The sequence below is a fragment of the Brachyhypopomus gauderio genome, chromosome 4, assembly GCF_052324685.1.
Source record: "Brachyhypopomus gauderio isolate BG-103 chromosome 4, BGAUD_0.2, whole genome shotgun sequence".
Classification (NCBI taxonomy): domain Eukaryota; kingdom Metazoa; phylum Chordata; class Actinopteri; order Gymnotiformes; family Hypopomidae; genus Brachyhypopomus; species Brachyhypopomus gauderio.
Window position 1 is genome coordinate 11305925 of NC_135214.1, and position 20170 is coordinate 11326094.

Below are 20170 nucleotides of genomic sequence, written 5' to 3' on the forward strand. Positions count from 1 at the left end.
ATCCAGCCAAGTGAAGGCTGCTAGTTCCTCACGCGCAGATGCTCCGTCAGAGCGCAAAACAGGCGCGTGGGACACTCGGAGGGTATTGCAAAGAAAACTTTGAATGAAGAGTTTGTGTAACAGGTTTTATTTTGCTCCAGTTGTTTTTTTTAATATATGTTACCGTCGATTTCGTTGGCTGGTCGAACGTTGATCTTTGGGATAAACTATGGACCTGCAGACATCGAGAAAGTTTAACTGGCGCGTGGACATGTTGAAAGCTCTCCTTGGCTGCGCGTGCCTTCTCAGCCTGTGTGCGTGTTATAATTTAGACGTGGATCACTCTTTGTATTTCAGCGGACCCAATGGATCATTATTTGGTTATTCAGTTCTGCTTCACAAACACCAAAAAACCCCATGGTGAGTTCTTGGAACTTCTGTCTGAGATTGTAGACAAAGCTGGAGTTTAACATGGATATATTATATATACACTACATACACATTTACATTACATTTACACATTCTTGACATTTAAAAAACCATATTTAAAAATAATAAAAATGGCTGTTACTCTTGCATAACGGTCAACGTTCAATTGGCATAGACTACAGTTGACTTGTGTAGTCTGTATCAGACATGTGGGACAAGTTTTTTTTTCATCACATAATCTTTTTCATCACAAGATTATGTCTAGCTATACTAGTTATATTATACTAATGATATTATACTACTTGAAGAGACAGTGACTGTTTTATTGTAAGAGTGTTTTATTGGGGGCTTCATTCTTAGGTTAATTGTCGGAGCCCCGGAAGCGGACTCGACTTTCCCCCAAAGCGTGAACAAACCGGGAGCGATTTATAAGTGCAGCATTTCAAACAAGAAGTGTGAAGAACTCCAGACCGGTGGGTGATCTCCGCGGGCGGCTGACGTGACACATGTTCGCCGCATCATTTGTCTCTCTTCCCCCCCTCTCTTTATCGTGAACTAACGTTACCTTTTGCGTTTTTCTTCTTTCCTGCACAGATTAAAAAACCCGATTCTGTCATTAACAGTTATTACTTGTAGCTTAAACTACAACTTTGCCATTCATTGTGCTAGTTCTTGGTCGACGTTAATGCCCGTGGAGCACTGGGTGGTTCCTTCCCCTCGTCTTCTGTCTCGCGGTGTGGAGACTGAATGAGCGGCTCGCGCGTGTCTGCGCCGTTCATCGTTATCTCGCGGTCACGCAGAGTGGCCACTTCGCGCGCACAAATAGCGGTAACCGCCCTGGAATTGACTTGTCTTTGCACAGGAAGCACAAAACAAACCATCTGTCTTCGACCTGGAAAGTACTTTATAATCCGAGGAATGGAGCTACGGAATGTTATAAACCAGAACTCTTGTAGCCAATGTTAAACATTAACGTTTACATGTGGGATTGGGAATGTTGTACTAAATTGCTAACAACCGAAATATGCAGCACACAATTAAGAAATATTTAATGTTCAGTCAGCGTCCACAATATGTCCAATGGATGTGTTCAACAATCAAGATATTCCCAGTGGATGTTTCTTAAGGATCAATTTCCAGTGTGAAAACAGCTAAAACTTAAGACTGCACGGAAGGTCAGATGAAAATGTTGGATCTTACTAATCCTCCAATCGTGACATTCATGTCTTTACTGGAAGTGACGGGGCTCCTCAACACTGAGGTTGCCCTGGGCGTGCTGATCTCAGAGTGGCAGAGTGTATGATGGCAGCAAAGTCATTCAAAGGCATCACGCCACATACCTCTTGGCTGCCTCCGAGATTCAGGTGAATTTGTGCGTTAGAAGACTGGTTTTCAAATCATTCAGCATTCAGACTAACCTCAGCGGGCCCAGAGTTCAGAGTTCATTCATCACGCAGCACAGTGTGCTGCATTTGGTCTTCTCAAACAACCAATTCAAATGAGCTGGTGGTCCAGACCATAATTATTCAGCTTGAATCAGATGTGTTAGAAAGTGCTGAGAACTCACCCCTAGCCCTCTGTGATCAATGTGCACAGCTTATGAAGGATAGTGTCAGGTGTTAGTTGTATTATTAGTCAGCGAGGTTTCTTTTTCGTTTCTAGACCAAGAGCATGAGGTGTGTGAGTCTGGTCAGCTCCTGGGCTTTGAGTGTCTTGTGCTTTTGTATAATGAGGACTGTAATGAGACAGCAGGATCTCGGTGGGTCTCTGGCTGCCATGTTTTCATACACATATTTTTCAGGCTTCAGCTCTTCAGTGATCACCTAACCGAGCTAACAGTTTATAGTTCGATTAATAATGCCTTTGAGTTGATCAGTAATGCTTTAGTTGATTAGTATCTCGGTGATCTCTGCTGTATTTCATACCACTGTAGTGAATGTGCAACAACAAAGAACAACATACATCTCTGCATGTGTGTTAAAACACCTCATAGTTCATGACATAATGAATTGTGATCCATGGTGTGGGCTCATCCAGATCACATCACTCCACCAGAACCCCCCCCCCCCCTTCTCTCTCTCTCTCGCGATTCGTTCATCCCTGTCTCTCTCGATACATTCAACTCTTTCTCTTGATATGTTCATCGTTCACTTGAACTGATGTGACCTTTCTCTGTATTGTCTTGCAGAATAATTAGTGAATTGTTAGAGAAAAACTGTCTGTTGTGAGAGCAAACAACGTGTGTGTGTGTGTGTGTGTGTGTGTGTGTGTGTGTGTGTGTGTGTGTGTGTGTGTGTGTGTGTGTGTGTGTGTGTGTGTGTGTGTGTGTGTGTATGTGTGTGGTTATACCAGTGATGGAGTGTGTGTGTTTGTGTTTTGCGGTGACTTGCATACAACTGCAGATACAGTGTGAGTGGTTGAGTTTGCATGTGCACTGACTAGCCTGCAGTACACATGTGTGGTTTTCTGGGAGGAGTGGAGCAGTAACACAACTTGTGGTTGGATCTTTGCACAGGTGTGAAGCATTGTGGGAAAACCTGCATGCCTGAGGGTGATAATCAGTGGCTCGGCGTAAGCCTATCTAGACGCGCATCCGACGGAGACATTCTGGTATGTGATCATCAGTCCTCACTTCACCAATGGCCAGTTTTAGACAGGAAAGGGGGCTGACCCCGCTCCGGAAACACAGCAGGGCTTCAAGCTGTTTACAGAAAGTGACTCTTATTTTTAACCTGCCGATTTGTGCTGTGTGCTGTGTTGCAGCTTAATGACATTTAAAACCTACAGTGCTGTTTATAAAAGGAAAGGCTCAGAAAGGATATTCTACATATAGGCGATCCTAAAGCAGAATCTTTAATCAGCATCAACACAGACTCTCTTAAAACTCCAGACCACATATTCTTAATATTCTCAGCAATGTTGCTCAGAGCTTCAGAACTGCATATGAAAAGATGTCCTACCCACTAAGTTGCGTTCGGAATTAGGATTTCCCAGTTCAACTTACAATCTGGTCATAATGGGTTAGAATGCTGAGTGAGTAGGACCCGTAATGGTTTAAAATGTCATAAGTAAACCTTGTAGTAAAACTACAATTGCATTAGAGCAGCGTAATATGCTGTGCTGTAAAATAGCTGAAGTTGATTTAAAGAGACAGCAGGACAACAGCAGCACAACAGCAGGACATCCCGCCCATGACACACTGTGATGGCAAATACACGTCTTTGATTCTCCACGTTGTGGAGGACATGCATATGCGTTATTCAATTTCTTAAACGATAAAATGCTATCTTAGCTCTCTCTTGCTGTTTCTAGATTGTAGGCTACCATGGGTGGGTGTTTCTGTCACAATAAGCATCGCATCTGACAGTCACGCAGGAGCAGAAGGGGTCTTCAGAGTCTGTGCTTCATTATGTCTGACACAAAGACACGCTTGTGTATGCTCACGCTGCTTCTAATTCCAGGCCTGTGGACATCGCTGGAAGAATGTCTTCTTCGCCAAGACGGAGAATCACAACAAGCTGCCAAACGGCGTGTGTTTCAAATTCAGCTCTGACTTCAGCCACACGACTCACTATATCCCCTGCTACAGAGGTACAGTGCTGCTATTATGCCACTCCGATGGGCGGCATGGCGATGTTGCCGGGACGCTGTTGCTGTGGGATACTTTTCTTTGAGGCTGTTCACTCTCTGAATGAACAGAGGGGACAGTGTTGTGAGGTCAGTCACGGCCGGCCGCAGGTCTGAAAGACTGTGTGTTTATTCAGATCATCAGAGGAAGTTCGGGGAAGACTATGGATCCTGCCAGGCTGGAATTTCAAATGTCCTTACTGAGGTAATTTTGGCAAGAAAGGAGGAAAAAATGTTTCACATTTCAGTATTTATGTTTTGTTTTTCTCAGCTGCAAAATGCAATATTACAAATATGTCATGAAAAAATACTTCACAAACACCTCAACACTTACACATTTCTATAAAGCAATTATATAATAAACAAAAGCACATTGGATGGATTATTACATTTCTTTCATGGTAAGAAAGAGTTTATACAGTTTGGGAATGCTGTCAGTTTGTTGCTACCTGTAGTTGTGTGCTCTCAGTCCTGCTGTGCTGTTGCTGTGCTGTGGTCATGCTGTAGCTGTGCTGTAGCCGCTGGGTGCTGGCCTCAGACCTGTCGGCTGTAGGCCTCTATAACCTTGCTGGGTTTCACTGTGTTGCTTTGCCTTGCAGGACCTGATGATCATGGGTGCTCCTGGAAGCTCGTACTGGACTGGCTCTGTGCTGGTGTACAATATGTCCAGCAACATCTTTGCAGCCTATGTGGATGATGACAGTACAGTCCTCTATGGCAGCTATCTGGGTGAGGCTGCCGAACCTGTTTGAACTGGGGGATTTTTCAGCTGCTGTCTCAAAGGTGTAATCTATAAAAATGTACATGTATCTGTTGTAAAAGCTAGTAATGGGGTGTTTTGCACTGTCATTGCATGAAAGAGGAACAATCAGACCGTCTGTGGTTTTATTTTAATGCATAAAAAAAACTGTAGCGCCTTCACAAAACTCGGAGGATGCTCAGATTAGATCTGACTCCATGTTCACGTCAGTGAAAGTAACATGCAATGAAACGTGGATACTGTAGTAAATAACTGACAGTGTATGATTGTTTAAAATGCCGTTGTAAGTTTTGTCAAAGTATTCTTCATTTGTGAGCTTTGCGGCTCTGTTACTTGGGATAACTGTGCTGCTGCGTTAACCAGAATAACTGTGCTGCTGTGTTAACCATGATAATTGCGCTGCTTTGTTAACTGTGACAAACACACTGCTGTGTTAACCGGGATAACTGCACTGCTGTGTTAACCGCGCTGCTGTGTTAACGCTGCTGTGTTTGCCGGGATAACTGTGCTGCTGTGTTAACTGTGATATCGCTGCTGTGTTAACTGCGCTGCTGTGTTAGCCGGGATAAATGTGCTGCTGTGTTAACCGTGATAACGCTGCTGTGTTAGCCGGGATAAATGTGCTGCTGTGTTAACCGTGATAATGCTGCTGTGTTAGCCAGGATAACTGTGCTGCTGTGTTAGCCGGGATAAATGTGCTGCTGTGTTAACCATGATAACGCTGCTGTGTTAACCAGGATAACTGTGCTGCTGTGTTAATCATGATATCTCTGCTGTATTAACTGCGCTGCTGTGTTAGCCGGGATAAATGTGCTGCTGTGTTAACTGTGATAACGCTGCTGTGTTAGCCGGGATAACTGTGCTGCTGTGTTAGCCGGGATAACTGTGCTGCTGTGATAACCGGGATAACTGTGCTGCTGTGTTAACCGCGCTGTTCCTTCCTCGGCAGGCTACTCAGTGGGCGCTGGCCACTTCCTTCACCCCAACAGTATGGAGATAGTGGGAGGTGCTCCTCAACACGGTCATGCTGGTAAAGTGAGTTAACACTGTTTCTGTTCCCTCCATAATTCACTTTGGCTTGATCCAGTTACATATAGTCAACTGTACAGTAATTCTGTATATATACAAGTGTAAATTACTCCACAAATCAGTGAGAAGTGCTGTCCAGCCTTCACCGGTTGTCCCCATGACCTCCGACACAGGAGGACGAGCAGCTGTATTATTGGGTGTCTTAGAAGCACTTCTGTCTGTCTGCACAGATCTGTGTGTCTACATCTGTCTGTCTGCACAGGGCAGGTGTGTGGCACTCGTTTAACTAGGCAGTGATGGCCAATCCCCCTCTGCAGTGAAAAAATTAGCTGTTGGTAGACTAGACCTTTTCACTGCTAATGTGTTCTTATTGTGAGTGGAGATTTTTTATTTCCCCCGGATCTAATGGGATTATTGCACAAAGGGCTCTCACTTAGAAATACCAGGCAGATTGTGGTTAAAAACTCTGAAACTCAAGACTAAACAAATAAATAAGCAAACGTAACCCCAGCAGGATTTGTTGCAGGTGTTAAGTTGCTGTGTTTCAGGACTGTGCTATCTTCTGTCTGTAGGTTTACATATTCCAAGTTGAAGGCAAGACTCTGAAAATCGTGAACGAGACCAGTGGCTCTCAGGTGAGTCCTGCCTTGTCCATCTGTATGCAAATGAGCAACACGTAGCGTAAACAACAACAAACAGCAACAACATCACATGATGAAGTTTTACATTACAGTGAGTGAACAGAATGAAGAACAGTGATGCTGTGGTGTGTCACACGCAGCAGCCTCAGTGTGTGTTTGTTGATTTGTGTTTTTGTGCATTTGTTTGGCAGCTGGGCTCATACTACGGTGCGAGTGTGTGCGCGGTGGACCTGAACGCTGATGGGCTATCGGACCTGCTGGTGGGAGCCCCCATGCACAGTGTTGTGAGGGAGGAAGGCCGTGTGCACGTCTACATCAACCAGGGCCGGGTGAGCACCCTACACACTACACATCTCACTACACCCTACACACTACCCTGCACACTTCAGTATACGCTACACAGTTGACTTTAAACTGGGTTTCAGAAACTCAATGCCAACCTTGATCTCCGCATCCAAGGCTGAGCCAGCTTATGTTTACCAGGTTCTGAGTCATATATTAACCAGGTCCAGTAATGTCTCTCTGTCCCTGACTAGCTGTATAAACATACTGCATTGGTGAATCAGAGGGCCATGCCTCTCAATGTTAACATCCTGACCAAAGTGGTTTTAGGGTCCTTCATTCAGAGTTCTGCTTTTAAGCTGTGATCTAAATGGCTTTGTTAATTTAGAAGCCTGATTAATTGTGTTTGGATAAGGAGGACAAGACCGTGTGTGTGTGGGGGGTGGGGGGGGGGGGGGGGTTGTCAGGTGGTATGTCTGTGTGTGTGTTTGAACAAATGTAAGATTTGCATGTCAGTGTGTATACGTGTGTGTGTACAAATACACTATGCAGTTCTTATGTATTGTGTGTACAACAGTATCTGCTGTATTGCGTGAGCAATTCTGCAAAAATATAACTTTAAAATAGCTTTACATTTATATAAGACAGAATTACATAAGCCAAGAAACCAAGATTCTCTCTCTCTCTTTCTCTCTCTCTCTCTCTCATATATATACACACACTATATATATTACATCATTAACTACAGCTCCCTGCAGTTATTGTCTGCCATCCTTTCCAGCCATATACACATGCACAGAGGTCAGTTAGTCATCCTGCACTGAAGGGGGCAGCAAGGTGACGGCATGTGTCTGACTTCACAGGCTAGCATGAGAGAAGCGCACTTCAAGCTGGTGGGCGGAGACTCGTACGCAGCCCGATTTGGCGAGACCATCACTGACTTGGGTGACATTGACAACGACGGCTATCCAGGTGACACACTCAGAGTCTTATTACAGTTTCCGTATCGCAAACGTTTCGTTGTTGGTGTGGGGCTGCAGTATAGTGAACTCACTGTGCATTACATATAGTGAGATGTGGTTCATTGTGCTGCTGTCCAATCAGATCCCTTATTGCCTTTAAGAACTGAGTGTGTGGGAGGATCTAAATGCAGGGCTTATGGAGGACTGGGGCGATGTCACTGTGTGTGTACATGCTCCGTGAATATACTTCCTGATAAAACAAATGTCTTCTTTTAGATCTTGGAGATTTTGCAAGACATTTTAGCGGTGAAATGAATGCACTAGCTGTATAATCCACACCTTTGTCAAAACATTCGTGTACAACCTTCTTGTCCTCATGTGTTATTCTGTGTGTGGATGTTCACTAACATGTGAACAGAGGGTTTACACTGGCTAACTCTCAAGTTCACAGTGCATCGTTTCCGTGTGTGATGACGCATCCGTCGTCTGATTCACACATGTGGAAGCCAGAAACGAGTTCTTGTTTGTTCTGGACAAAACCGTTTGGTGGGATGGTGGGTGCAGAAAACCGGCTGTGCTGAAGAGGACGTACACTACCGATCAAAAGTTTGGGGTCACTTAGAAATGTTCTTATTTTTGAAAGAAAAGCAGTTTTTTTTTTCAATTTAGCTAACATTAAATGCATCAAAATACACTCTATACATTATTAATGTGGTAAATGACTATTCTAGCTGTAAACATCTGGTTTTTAATGCAATATCTACATAGATGTATGGAGACCCATTTCCAACAACCATCACTCCAGTGTTCTAATGGTACATTGTGTTTGCTAACTCTGTAAGGAGGCTATTGGATATTTAGAAAACCCTTGAAAACCCTTGTGCAAGTAGGTTAGCACAGCTGAAAACAGTTTTGCTGATTAGAGAAGCTATAAAACGGACCTTCCTTTGAGCTAGTTGAGAATCTGGAGCATTACAATTGTTGGTTCGATTAAACTCACAAAATGGCCAGAAAAAGACAACTTTCAATTGAAACTCGACATTGCCAAGAAACTGAAGATTTCCTACAATGGTGTGTACGACTCCCTTCGAAGGAGAGCACAGACAGGCTCTAACCAGAGTAGAAGGAGAAGTGGAAGGCCCCGCTGCACAACTGAGCAAGAAGACAAGTACATTAGAGTCTCCAGTTTGAGAAATCGATGCCTCACACATGCCTTCCACAAAGGGTTTATAGTTCCTGGCATTTCCCACCAGTAAAATGTGAATTATTTCCTAATTAATCTAGAGGGTTTTTCATGTTTTTTCTGCATATTTCATTTCCGTTGAGGTGGTTTCTGTGTGTTTTTGGTTGTGAGGTTTTGTGGCATTCTGGAGTCATATTTGAAGATGTGCCTGAATGTTCAGGGGTGGAGTGAGGAGGTAGAGGAACCTGCCCCCCCTCCAGAATATCACCACAGATCAGCCACTAACCACAGCTCATACACACACTCTTCTCACACTTCCACACCGCCACACGTGTCTGCACTGCTACACTGGTCTTCTCAGCCCCCTTTTGGTTCCTCCTTCTGTTTCTCCCTCTCCTTCTCTCTCTCTCTCTCCTTCTCTCTCTCTCGCTCTCTCACTCCTCCTTCTCTTTCTCCTCACCCTAGTTTTGGAAACCTCTGGGCCATGGTGCATATTTGAGCTGTGGCCCGTTCAGCTGGGGTTAATACTGCCTGGGAACTGCACTCTGTGCCAGATCCCAATTAGAGGGAAATAATTAAGTCACTTCCAGAAGTGAAACTCCTGCCCAGACCATCTCCAGTCCTGCCCAGACCACCTCCCGTTCCTGCCCAGACCATCTTCAGTCCTGCCCAGACCACCTCCCGTTCCTGCCCAGACCATCTCCAGTCCTGTCCAGACCACTTCCAGTCCTGTCCAGACCACCTCCGGTCCTGCCCAGACCACCTCCGGTCCTGCCCAGACCACCTCCAGTCCTGTCCAGACCACCTCCAGTCCTGTCCAGACCACCTCCAGTCCTGCCCTTCAGGAGCAGTTTCCTCTGTCCCCAACTCCACTTGGACAGCTTCATCTAAGCTATGTTTGCCCGGTCACAGCACATTTGTTTGTGTAGTGTGATGTTTTTCTAAACACACACTATACCGTTTTAGCTCATTTTTAATCCTGATGTAGTAGAATATAGGAAATGTAGGAATGAGCCCTTTGCTGGGTATTTGTGTTACTGATTATACTCCTGGGCAGCCTACAGTCGGAAGCTGAACTGAGTAACCGTCTGGCTGCCCTTCCACATTCGTTTATTCATGTCCATCGATGAAACACAGTAGCTAGTGAGGAGAAGAGCAGTTCGTAACCTCGGTTACCTCACAGGAATGGTGTTTATTACCAAGCGGCATGACTTCACACTATGAACAGATGTGTTAATATGTGCATTGTGCTTGAGAATTTCTGCTTGGTCTGTTCTGCATAGTCTATACTACTGTAACTGTACTGAGGAGTCTATACTACTGTGACTGTACTAAAGAGTTCATACTACTGTAACTGTACTGAGGAGTCTATACTACTGTGACTGTACTGCATAGTCTATACTACTGTGACTGTACTCAAGAGTTTTTACTACTGTAACTGTACTGAAGAGTTTATACTACTGTGACTGTACTGAAGAGTCTATACTACTGTCACTGTACTGAAGTGTTTATACTACTGTAACTGTTCTGAGGAGTCTATCCTGTGTACTGTATAAGACTTTATACTACTGTGACTGTTCTGAAGAGGTTAAACTACTGTGACTGTTCTAAAGCTTCTGAACTGCAGTTTATGTTGTGACCGTTGTGAAGAACAGTGCTGTAACTGTCCGTTGCTGTGCAGCTGTGGGGTTTTTGTGGCCCTGTTGACACTATTATGTTGACTGCGTTTCAGATGTGGCCATCGGAGCGCCTCAGGAGGACGACCTGCTTGGTGCTGTGTACATCTATAACGGGAGGAAGAGCGGTATAGCATCGAGCTTCTCGCAAGTACGTCTGCTGTCTGTAGTGCGCTGATCACCAGTGCACTGATCACCAGTGCGCTGATCACCAGTGAGCTGATCACCAGTGAGCTGTTCACCAGTATCCCCAGAGCCCTCCCTCAACGTCTCTGAGTCCATCCTGTTGCAGACACCCCATTGGTTCTGTCTGCAGATAGAGGCAGTTTGAAGGGTCTCCGCTCGACCTGCCGGTCTCCCAAACTGCTTCCTCTTTTTATCCTCCCCCTAGAAGTCTCAAAACATCATGTAAAACAAAGCGCTGCTGTGTGTGTGTGTGTGTGTGTGTGTGTGTGTGTGTGTGTGTGTGTGTGTGTGTGTGTGTGTGTGTGTGTGTGTGTGTGTGTGTGTGTGTGTGTGTGTGTGTGTGTGTGTGTGTGTGTGTGTGTGTGTGTGCACGTGCATGCCTGCGTGTGCACAGGGGGTGTTATGCTTCCTGTACGCATAAATACTGAGAATGAGTTGTGTCCCCTTTTAGTTTTGGAGGGGAGAAACTAAGCTTAGCATTGTTAGCAGATTCTCAGAAGAAGAGTTTTAGGGTGGCTCATGAATGGTGATTGTGTGTGTGTGTGTGTGTGTGTGTGTGTGTGTGTGTTCTGACCAATAGAGAATCACTGGTTCCAACCTTGGCAACAGCCTCAGTATGTTTGGCCAATCTGTGTCTGGGGGCATCGATGTTGATGGCAACGGTTACCCAGGTAATGCCTTGCATCTGTTGCTATGAATGTTTTTGTTACTGACACTAATAATGGATTACTTTATTCCCTTAGCGGACTGAACATGTACCACACTCACACTGAGTTATGGCAGAGGGCCTGTTACCCAGATAGCATTGCATTTGCAAATGTAGGAGTGGACACTCGGGCATGAGCGCAGAGCAGCAGTGTTGAAGCTCGGTCTGTTAAAGCAGAGAAGCAGAGAGTAAGGAAACGGATGTGCTGAGACGCCACTTCCTGTAGCATGTGCACACTGTCAACTGCCTCACGCACCTGCACGAAAGTCGGAAGTGCCACAGCCCGACCATCTTATCAGCTCTGTCCAGGGTCGCCCCTGCCTGTCACCTCTGAATAATCACACTTGAAGAACTGCAGCATGCATGGTGGCCCTCTGTGTCCCCTCTGTGTCCCCTCTGTGTCCCCTCTGTGTCCCCTGTGTGGCACTCACAGACACACCACAGACAAATTTCAGTCTGAACAGACTGCTCTGTTCACACCAGGGTCTCCCGTAGCTTAAAACACTACATGAGCCTCATGAAGAAATTTTAATTACTGAGAAATATTTTAGATATATTGTTTGCATATATGAAGAGATTAGTGCAGTAAACTAGAAGGAGGCATTGACACGAAGTATGAGATAGATGATATGCTCACGGTATAGTGTGTGTGATGGGGGATACCCATGATGGAGTGTGTCCTCGTATCATTTTTAGTGTAGTGGTTTTCATTTTGCAGAAGTGGTTTCTTTTGCCTATGAACCTGAATATAATTCCTTGCTTTGTAGATGTGGCTGTTGGTGGATTTCTGTCAGATTCTGTCGTCGTGCTCCGGTAAGAACAAATAAGACAGCATGACCACAGCTGACTGATTTAACTAAGGTCTCATTCCAACTGTACACATATGCTATTACTCTTTTAACTATTGGTGTTCATGCCATGCTGTTCAAGTAGCAAAACCAACAGAAAATGCACAATCTGTCTTGTATCTTTACAAATGGTTCACTGAAGACAGAATAGTCGTCTCATGTGAAGTCTCCTGGGTCAGTGGCTGTCTACTTTGAATAGATACTGTTGTTGTCCAGTGAAATTCATGCATTTTCTCTGGCTCCTCCTTCTTTAGGACCCGTCCAGTGGTTATGGTTGAGGCGTCCTTGTTGTTGCCGGAAAGTGTGAATCGTTCTGTGGCTTCGTGTCGCGAGCATGGCCTGCCTGCCGTGTGTGTGGAGGTCAGCGTGTGCTTCAGAGTCAAGGGCAAGCAAGTTCCTGGACACATAGGTGAGCCCTGCCTCCCATTGGCCCCGCCTCCTGCTGTCCCCGCCTCCCACTGGTCCGGCCAGGTTTGGTGTGTATAAACTGGTAGATTTAGCTTGTCTGTATTTGCTGGAACATTCTAAGGTGACGTTCCCATAGTGCTCTTTACGACTCTCTGAAGCATGCTTGCCTGTAAAGAATCACACACCACTGACGTGTGCTCACCTCTAAAGAATCACACGGCACCGACGTGTGCTTGCCCATGAAGAATATGATTCTTAAACATCACGGTAAAGTTGAAAATCCATCAACCTTTGTGCTCAGTGTCTCATTAAAACACATCACCAACCACTGACCAATAAAGATTTTACCCTGTTTGCTTATCTGGTATGGTTTTCAAACATCTCGAGCTGTTTAACGATTGAAACACTTGATTACCATATCCAAAAGTGAAGAAGATTTTAGTTTTCTACATTTTCATTAACCGTCTTTTTCTTTTTACATTTCTGTCAGTCTCACTGTGTAGTGTTTATCTACCTCCACCCAACCAAAGGCAAAACAAGTTTATTTATCATTCACATTGTCAATTCACGGCGCTTCACATAAAACTCAGAACAAGAATAAGCCATCGTGAGATCTATCATCTTGGGAAGAAGAATGAAGCTTCCATCATGAGATTTTTTGAGGTCTTTGCCAAAAACATTACAAACACAGTCTATTAAAAAAGATAAATACAGCTTTGCTTTCTGGAGTGCGTGATACACCACAGTACGTGAACGCTCCCCAGAGTTTTTAAGGAAGGAAGGATGTGGAGATGAGAAACACGTTCCTGCTTCTTGTTCTTTGAGCCTTAACAGCACTCTATATGAGTCATTTGAGTCCTAGCTCGCGCCCTTTCACCCGTTCAGCCCGAGTGACATCATTGCTGAGCAGAAAAGTTCACAGTTCGGGCAGCAGCATCTGGGTTGGGTGCAGACAGCTCGAGAAGCAGAAGCACTTGTATCCCTGAGGACTTCCTGTCTCACACACTCTCTCATGAAATACAAACGTGGTGTTACTGCGTGTGCACAGTAACAGCCTTTCCCACTGTGGGGGGGGGGGGGGGGGGGGGGGGGAGTATTGTACAGTACATGTTGGCTGATAGACCAAGGCTGTGCCTCAGCCCCTGACCAGGGTGTCTTATCTGCCCCAGACACCCCTCCCCCACGGCGGCGGCCGTTACAAGACTCCGGTTGTGTGGCAACGCCTGAGCTCATTGATAGGCAGATAATGCTGTATGGGTAAACGAAAGAAAACGCTTTGCCAATTTTAGCTCAGAGAGACCTAGTAAGAAAGTTAAGGTGAAGAGGTTTACAGGTTTGGAGTATGTATCTCCACTACAGCTCAGCCCAGAGGGGTTGGCACCTTCTACTCCCCACACACGCCCCGCACTGCTGCTGAAACCTCTGACTGGCTCCACCAGATGTGTTCAGCACCGGAAGAGAATGAAATGTGCATCTTTATTTAATACATTTGTTTAACAGAACGGGATGAACAGCAGTTACACTGCAGTGTTTCATATATACTGGGCTTTGGAACACTGTGGGATCATCATGGAATGAAACGGCACCATTTAGACTTTGAACCATCATGTAGAATTATTTTAAGCATTTTTTAGAACTACATGAAGCATTCTTTAGAACTATTTTAAGCTTTCTTTAGAACTACTTGATGCATTATTTAGACCTACTTTAAGCAACCTTCAGAATTATTTTTATAACTACCTGGAGTATTTGAGCAGCCTTTAGAACTGCTGTATTGTTTAGTATTTATGTTATTTTTTACTTTGTGTCCTTTCCCCATCATCCTGCCCAGAGCTAAAGTACAACCTCACAGCTGATGTCCATCACAAGGACTCCTTTCCTTCTCGCTTCTATTTCCATGGAAACGGAACATCCAATGTCACTGCAGGTCGGACGAGAGCCAGGCATGGAGAGGTGACCTGCAGTAAACATCCAGCCTTCCTGAGGGTAAGAGAAGACTGCACCGTGAGGGCGTGAGCATTCGTCTCCTGCACATGTCTCCCGGTACAGGAATCCAGGTCCTAGCATATGGGTCAGAAGGTCACCATGTCAGATTAGAACTCCCGCATCGGTACGCTTGATTTAAATGACCTACAGAGATTGTTCTTATGTGTGCATCCATGTGTACCGTACACAGATCATGGCTGTAGTGTGTAAGAAACTTTACAGTTTAAGGTTTTCCAGACTATGCATTTAGTGGGAAAGTTCCTCGTAGGATGTAATGGTAATTGCAGTACAGATTCCTAATGTAGCTGTATGTATGTAGCTAATGTTATTTCTTGGCTGTAATCCAGGGGTTAACACTTTCTACAATCCTGCTTTAAAACAGTGCCATGCTATTAAAAAGTGCTGCGGTTTGCACCTGGTAAACTCCCCCAACTGTTCAATGTAGCGTGTGTGAAGTTGCCAGAGATGTTCAGTACCTGCCGTCACTCAGAACTCACTCAGACGCTTCATTTGCCTGCGTGGGTGACCTGCGTTTCTGGATCTTCCTGTCCAGCCCAAATCTTAATAAATAATAATCTCTGTGGTGTGGTGCTTCTTAAGGCTTTGGGATTGATTCACTCTGTCATTACCCAGCAGTCATGATCTCTGCAGTGATATCTTGACCAGTATCACTACGGAATGGAGGAGAAAGAGTCTGGGTTTTGAGTAGTTCAGATTGGTTCTGAGAGATTCTGATTGGGTTTGAGTGGTTCTAATTGGTTCTGAGAGATTCTGATTGGTACTGAGTGGTTCTGATTGGTTCTAGAATGCAAAAAGAGGATTGTTTAGTACAATTCATCATGTTTTTGTATTTCTGCAGCTGACTAAACAAAATTGACTTTGTTTGAGACCTTCTCCCACGGCATCTGTAGATCGTGCCGTTGCTCTATCTCCAGGTTCCAAACACCTCACCCTCATAAACACCCAGTCTGAGGTTTGGATTCAACTCCTCGGTTCATTATCAGCTTGAGTCAGACGTGTTGGGGTGAAGGCAGCTGTGTCTGCTGCGTTTGGGCTCTGAGGACCCGCGTGTGGAACCTCTCACAGCTTCTCAAACTGCTGCAGTGAAACAGAACAATGAACACGCTCTTTCCTACAAGACAGCCAGTGAGTCAGACACTGGAGAAATGATAGATCATCAGCACTGTGTGTGTGTGTGTGAGTGTGTGTGTGTGAGTGTGTGTGTGTGAGTGTGTGTGTGTGAGTGTGTGTGTGTGAGTGTGTGTGTGTGAGTGTGAGTGTGTGTGTGTGTGTGTGTGTGTGTGTGTGTGTGTGTGTGTGTGTGTGTGAAAGCAGCCCAGGTGTTTGCTGAAACCCCTCTGGATTCTTTTCCCATTTCAGTCTCTGTAATCTTCTGTAGTTGGGGTTTTACTCTGTAATTAATGGTGCTCTCTGTGTGGCTGTCACGGTACCAGTGGCTGGTGCTAGAGGTGCCGTTTAGAACGAGCCCATGTACCCGTCACGGAGAGTCGGGGGCAGTTCTGCTAGTTCTGCATCTTCAGAGTGTAATGAATGAACAGTCATGGCAGGTGGGATACAGGAGCAGTGGGAGGAGCTTAATTATCACGCATGGTTAATGGGTCTACACTTAGTGTGACCCACCCATCAGCCCAAACACACACACACACACACACACACACACACACACACACACACACACACACACACATATATAATTGCAAAAAGCACTTTCAGAGTGAGGCATGTGGTTTAGTTGTAAAGACGGGAAGTGAAAGCCTGTGTAGTGTGATGAGCATTCAGACTCCCGAGCACATCACCTTCCTGAGTTGATCTTCTCACACGCCGTCTCAGGGCTGCACATCAAAACGTGTGAAAAACGCCCACGCGCGCCCCCCTTGGACACGCCCCCCATTCTGCACGCTCAGGCCTCTGGGCCCTGACAGTACTGAAGCTCTAACATGAGCAGTCAGCAACCGTTCAGATGCCAAACGGAAGGAGTCGGGCTCCCTCCTGTTTTTCTGCTGTGTCATGGATAGTTTGCATTATCATGCAAGGCCATTTCAAGGGATTTTGGTTTTCTAACATCTGAAAAATATCAGCTTCATAATGTATGCTTCAGTGAGAAAGATTGCAGTACTGGAACCTTGAAGTGGTTGTGTGTGTGTTTGTATGTGTGTGTGTGTGTGTGTGTGTGTGTGCGTGCCACATTACTGGAAGCATTACAAGAGGTTCATAAAGTTGTCAAAGAAACAGAGGACACGCCATCTAATGTCGGTAAGGCAAGTAGTAGCGATGGTGTGTCTAACAAGAAAGAGCATGACCATGGATTTGGCCTCCACCATACACAGCAAAACTCCACTCCTGCCTCCGTCTCGCTTTTGTGTGTGTGTGTGTGTGTGTGTGTGTGTGTGTGTGTGTGTGTGTGTGTGTGTGTGAGTGTGTTTGTCCTTGCACAGATTTCCTCATTGTCTCTGCACAAAGGGCAGAGGGTCCCAGCTTTGACTTTGAGGCTGTGGTTCCAGCTGTGGCGTGTCCTGCTGCAGTCGGGGCCTCGTGTGCACCAGTGAGCAGCTACAGCTTCCAGAGACCTTGGCCCACGTGCTGTCTCCTGGGGCGGGTGGAGGGAGGGGTGGGGGGTAGTCCAGCCAGAGCTCGGGGCCCACGTGCTCTCTGCAGCCCAGCCCGAGGTCTGCGGGGGGGTGGGGGCTCAGGCAGCTGATGTCCACCACAGCAACCCCCACCATCACGACAGAGGAACAAAAGACACGAGCAACATAAAGAAAGAGAAATTGCAACGGAGAGAAAGATCGGAACATCCATAGAACTGTGGTGTTGGGTTCGCTACACTCCTCTTATCATGCTGTCTGGCCTTTCAGAGGGATGTTCGTGACATCTTCACGCCTGTCCACTTCGAAGTGACCTATCAGCTGGGCGAGCACAGAGTGGCGAGGGGCGTGTCCAAGACTTTCCCCGCCCTCAGACCCATCCTACAGCAGAGAGAGGGCTACAGTAACCTGGTCAGCAACAAGGTGTGGACACCAGCCCCTCTCCACTACACATCACACATGTGTCTCCTGGTCCTGTCATCAGGAGTATCCACCACATAAACCCCTGTGATTAAGTTCTTCATGTTCTTTCTGCTCATTTTAGCTGTAGACCTGCCTAACGTGACCCAAGTGGTTCACTGAGGTCTAAACACGAGCTTCACACACAGTTCATTTGCAGTAGGGACAGAGACGTGTTCTCATGCAAGTGTTTCTTTTAGTCTACCAACGCAACAAATAAGTAATGACAACTTTGTTGACTAAATTAATATGTAGGAAATATCACGAGACAGACCAGCAGGGTTCAGGTGCATAGTGGCAGGATCTGAAACTGGCATTAAACACACTGCTGTTTATCAGCAACAACATCGCCTCACATCCTGTATAACTTTCCCCAGAGTCACTGATAGTTCTGTTGGGCGTGTCGATGAGACACACTGCCATACGCGTCAAGAAGCACGAATAATGACTTACATGATACAAAAGAACCTGCAGAATATTCTAGACAGAGAGTGTTTCTTTTTTCCTGAGTCATGGTCAATTCCAAACACTGCACCTGGCCCATAATTCTCACAGATTATAGAATTATTGGAATATTATGGGATTTTTTTAAGTCCAGACATGGAAATCAGAGGATTTTATCATCTCTTAGATTATATCATGAAATGTAAGATAATTTTTGTTTCGGTCATCTTAAAATTTTAATGACCATTAAAAAAGCCAAAAAAGCGTATGAGTGGTTGTATTGGTTTATTTTTCCACACTTATTTAGCTAAATCTGATTTTTCATTCGGTATAGGTCCTGGAAATTCAGCTTTTAGTCAGGAAAAGGCAGGAATTTGGCATTTGACTTTGAGTGGAAACCCCTGTAGGTCTTATTCACTTCCTCTTTCTCTCACCGTCCACAATCCACTATGGGATATTTCCTTCTGCTGACTGGAATTTTGTGTGTGTGTGTGTTTATGTCTGTCCTCACAGACACAGTTTGCCAGATATTGCGCCTGGGAAAATTGCTCAACAAACCTTCAAATTTCTGCACATCTGGTACTACCGCAGTAAGTTGATTCTTTCCTTGCTGCCTTTGCTGTGAACATTGCTGTTAGGGTAAGCGTTGGGATTATGGTTAGGGTTAGTGTTGGGATTAGTGTTGAGGTTAGATTTGGGGTTAGTTTGGGGGTTAGTATTGGTTTTAGGGCTGGGGTTAGTGTTGGATTAGCATTAAATTTGCGGCTGGGGTTAGTGTTGGGTTAGGGTTGCTTTTGGGGTTAGTGTTGGAATAGAAATCAGCCCTCTGGATTCAGGGCTTTTCTCAGATGTGCTTGATTGGGGTGACTCAGTGTGTGTGTGTGTGTGTGTGTGTGCGCGCATGTGTGTGTATGTGTGTAATTGAGGTGAGTGTGTGCATGTGTGTATATATGTAAATGTGTGTAAGTGTAAATTAGCGTTTTGGATAATTTTTCTGCCTGTATGCAAACTAATTCATGGACCTCTTTCACTCTTCTTAATACATGATAATACACGGTCTGATTATTCATAAGGCAGGAATTATTTTGTGTGTGCATGTTTTGTTGGTGGCCATGAGACTTGTTACACTCCCAAACGTGCACCTGGTGCCTGCTTTTGAGGGACATCAGGTCTGAATGTTCTTGGCCATGTTTGTATGGGTCTGTAAGCCATGGGGACCTCAGTGAGCCAGTCATCAGCAAGGGAGCCCCGCCCCTTCCTCTCCCTCACCAGGAGCTCGAGGGAGCCCCGCCCCTTCCTCTCCCTCACCAGGAGCTCGAGGGAGCCCCGCCCCTTCCTCCTCTCCCTCACCAGGAGCTCGAGGGAGCCCCGCCCCTTCCTGGCCACCCCTCTGTCCCATCAGGCATTACAAAACTGGCTCATTTTCAGACTCCTTCACAAAAGCAACACCATGGAAATGAATGTACAGAACCAGCCACCAGGACAGACGGAAAGTTCCTGCTGTTTTTTCACTCTGGTGATGCACACAGGATGACTTTACACTCATCTATTCTGAGGAAGCAGCCGAAGGAGGAAGTGATGTTTCTCAGTCCTGCTCTTGAGGGGGGTGCACACCTTTGCCTTTCTCCTCTTGATACTCATGGCTCCACTTGTAAAGGCCTTTATGGTTTCCTAATGTGAATCACGTGTGCTTGTGCAGTGGGAACAGTACTGGAGCTTCAGCACCGACGTAGTTCATCCTCCATCTTTTAGCCTGTGTGAACGCGTCTGAATTAAAGGTGTTTTGTCGCAGGTCTCACAACAACGTTCCCTACTTTGCCCTGGGGAACGGGAAGACCATCATGCTGAACACCACGCTGGCCAACACTGGAGATGACGCATTTCTACCTAAACTACACCTGCGTTTCCCCAGCAACCTGCACTTCATCAGGGTCCTAGACGCGGTCAGTGCTCCACCAT

The 20170-nt window shown here is 45.7% G+C and overlaps 1 protein-coding gene across 1 annotated transcript in view; it reads left to right on the plus strand.

Annotated features, from left to right (window-relative positions):
- Window positions 1-20170, plus strand: part of itga4 (integrin alpha 4) — a 27800-nt gene continuing 7630 nt past the window's right edge. The window contains exons 1-18 of the mRNA XM_077002171.1: window positions 1-399; window positions 769-881; window positions 2924-3018; window positions 3870-3999; window positions 4173-4240; window positions 4635-4764; window positions 5745-5830; window positions 6397-6459; window positions 6657-6794; window positions 7611-7719; window positions 10625-10719; window positions 11335-11425; window positions 12228-12273; window positions 12563-12717; window positions 14548-14702; window positions 17579-17731; window positions 18725-18801; window positions 20004-20154. Coding sequence (XP_076858286.1) covers window positions 209-399; window positions 769-881; window positions 2924-3018; window positions 3870-3999; window positions 4173-4240; window positions 4635-4764; window positions 5745-5830; window positions 6397-6459; window positions 6657-6794; window positions 7611-7719; window positions 10625-10719; window positions 11335-11425; window positions 12228-12273; window positions 12563-12717; window positions 14548-14702; window positions 17579-17731; window positions 18725-18801; window positions 20004-20154 — 2046 coding nt within the window. The 5' untranslated portion in view covers window positions 1-208. The remainder of the gene's footprint in view (window positions 400-768; window positions 882-2923; window positions 3019-3869; window positions 4000-4172; window positions 4241-4634; window positions 4765-5744; window positions 5831-6396; window positions 6460-6656; window positions 6795-7610; window positions 7720-10624; window positions 10720-11334; window positions 11426-12227; window positions 12274-12562; window positions 12718-14547; window positions 14703-17578; window positions 17732-18724; window positions 18802-20003; window positions 20155-20170) is intronic.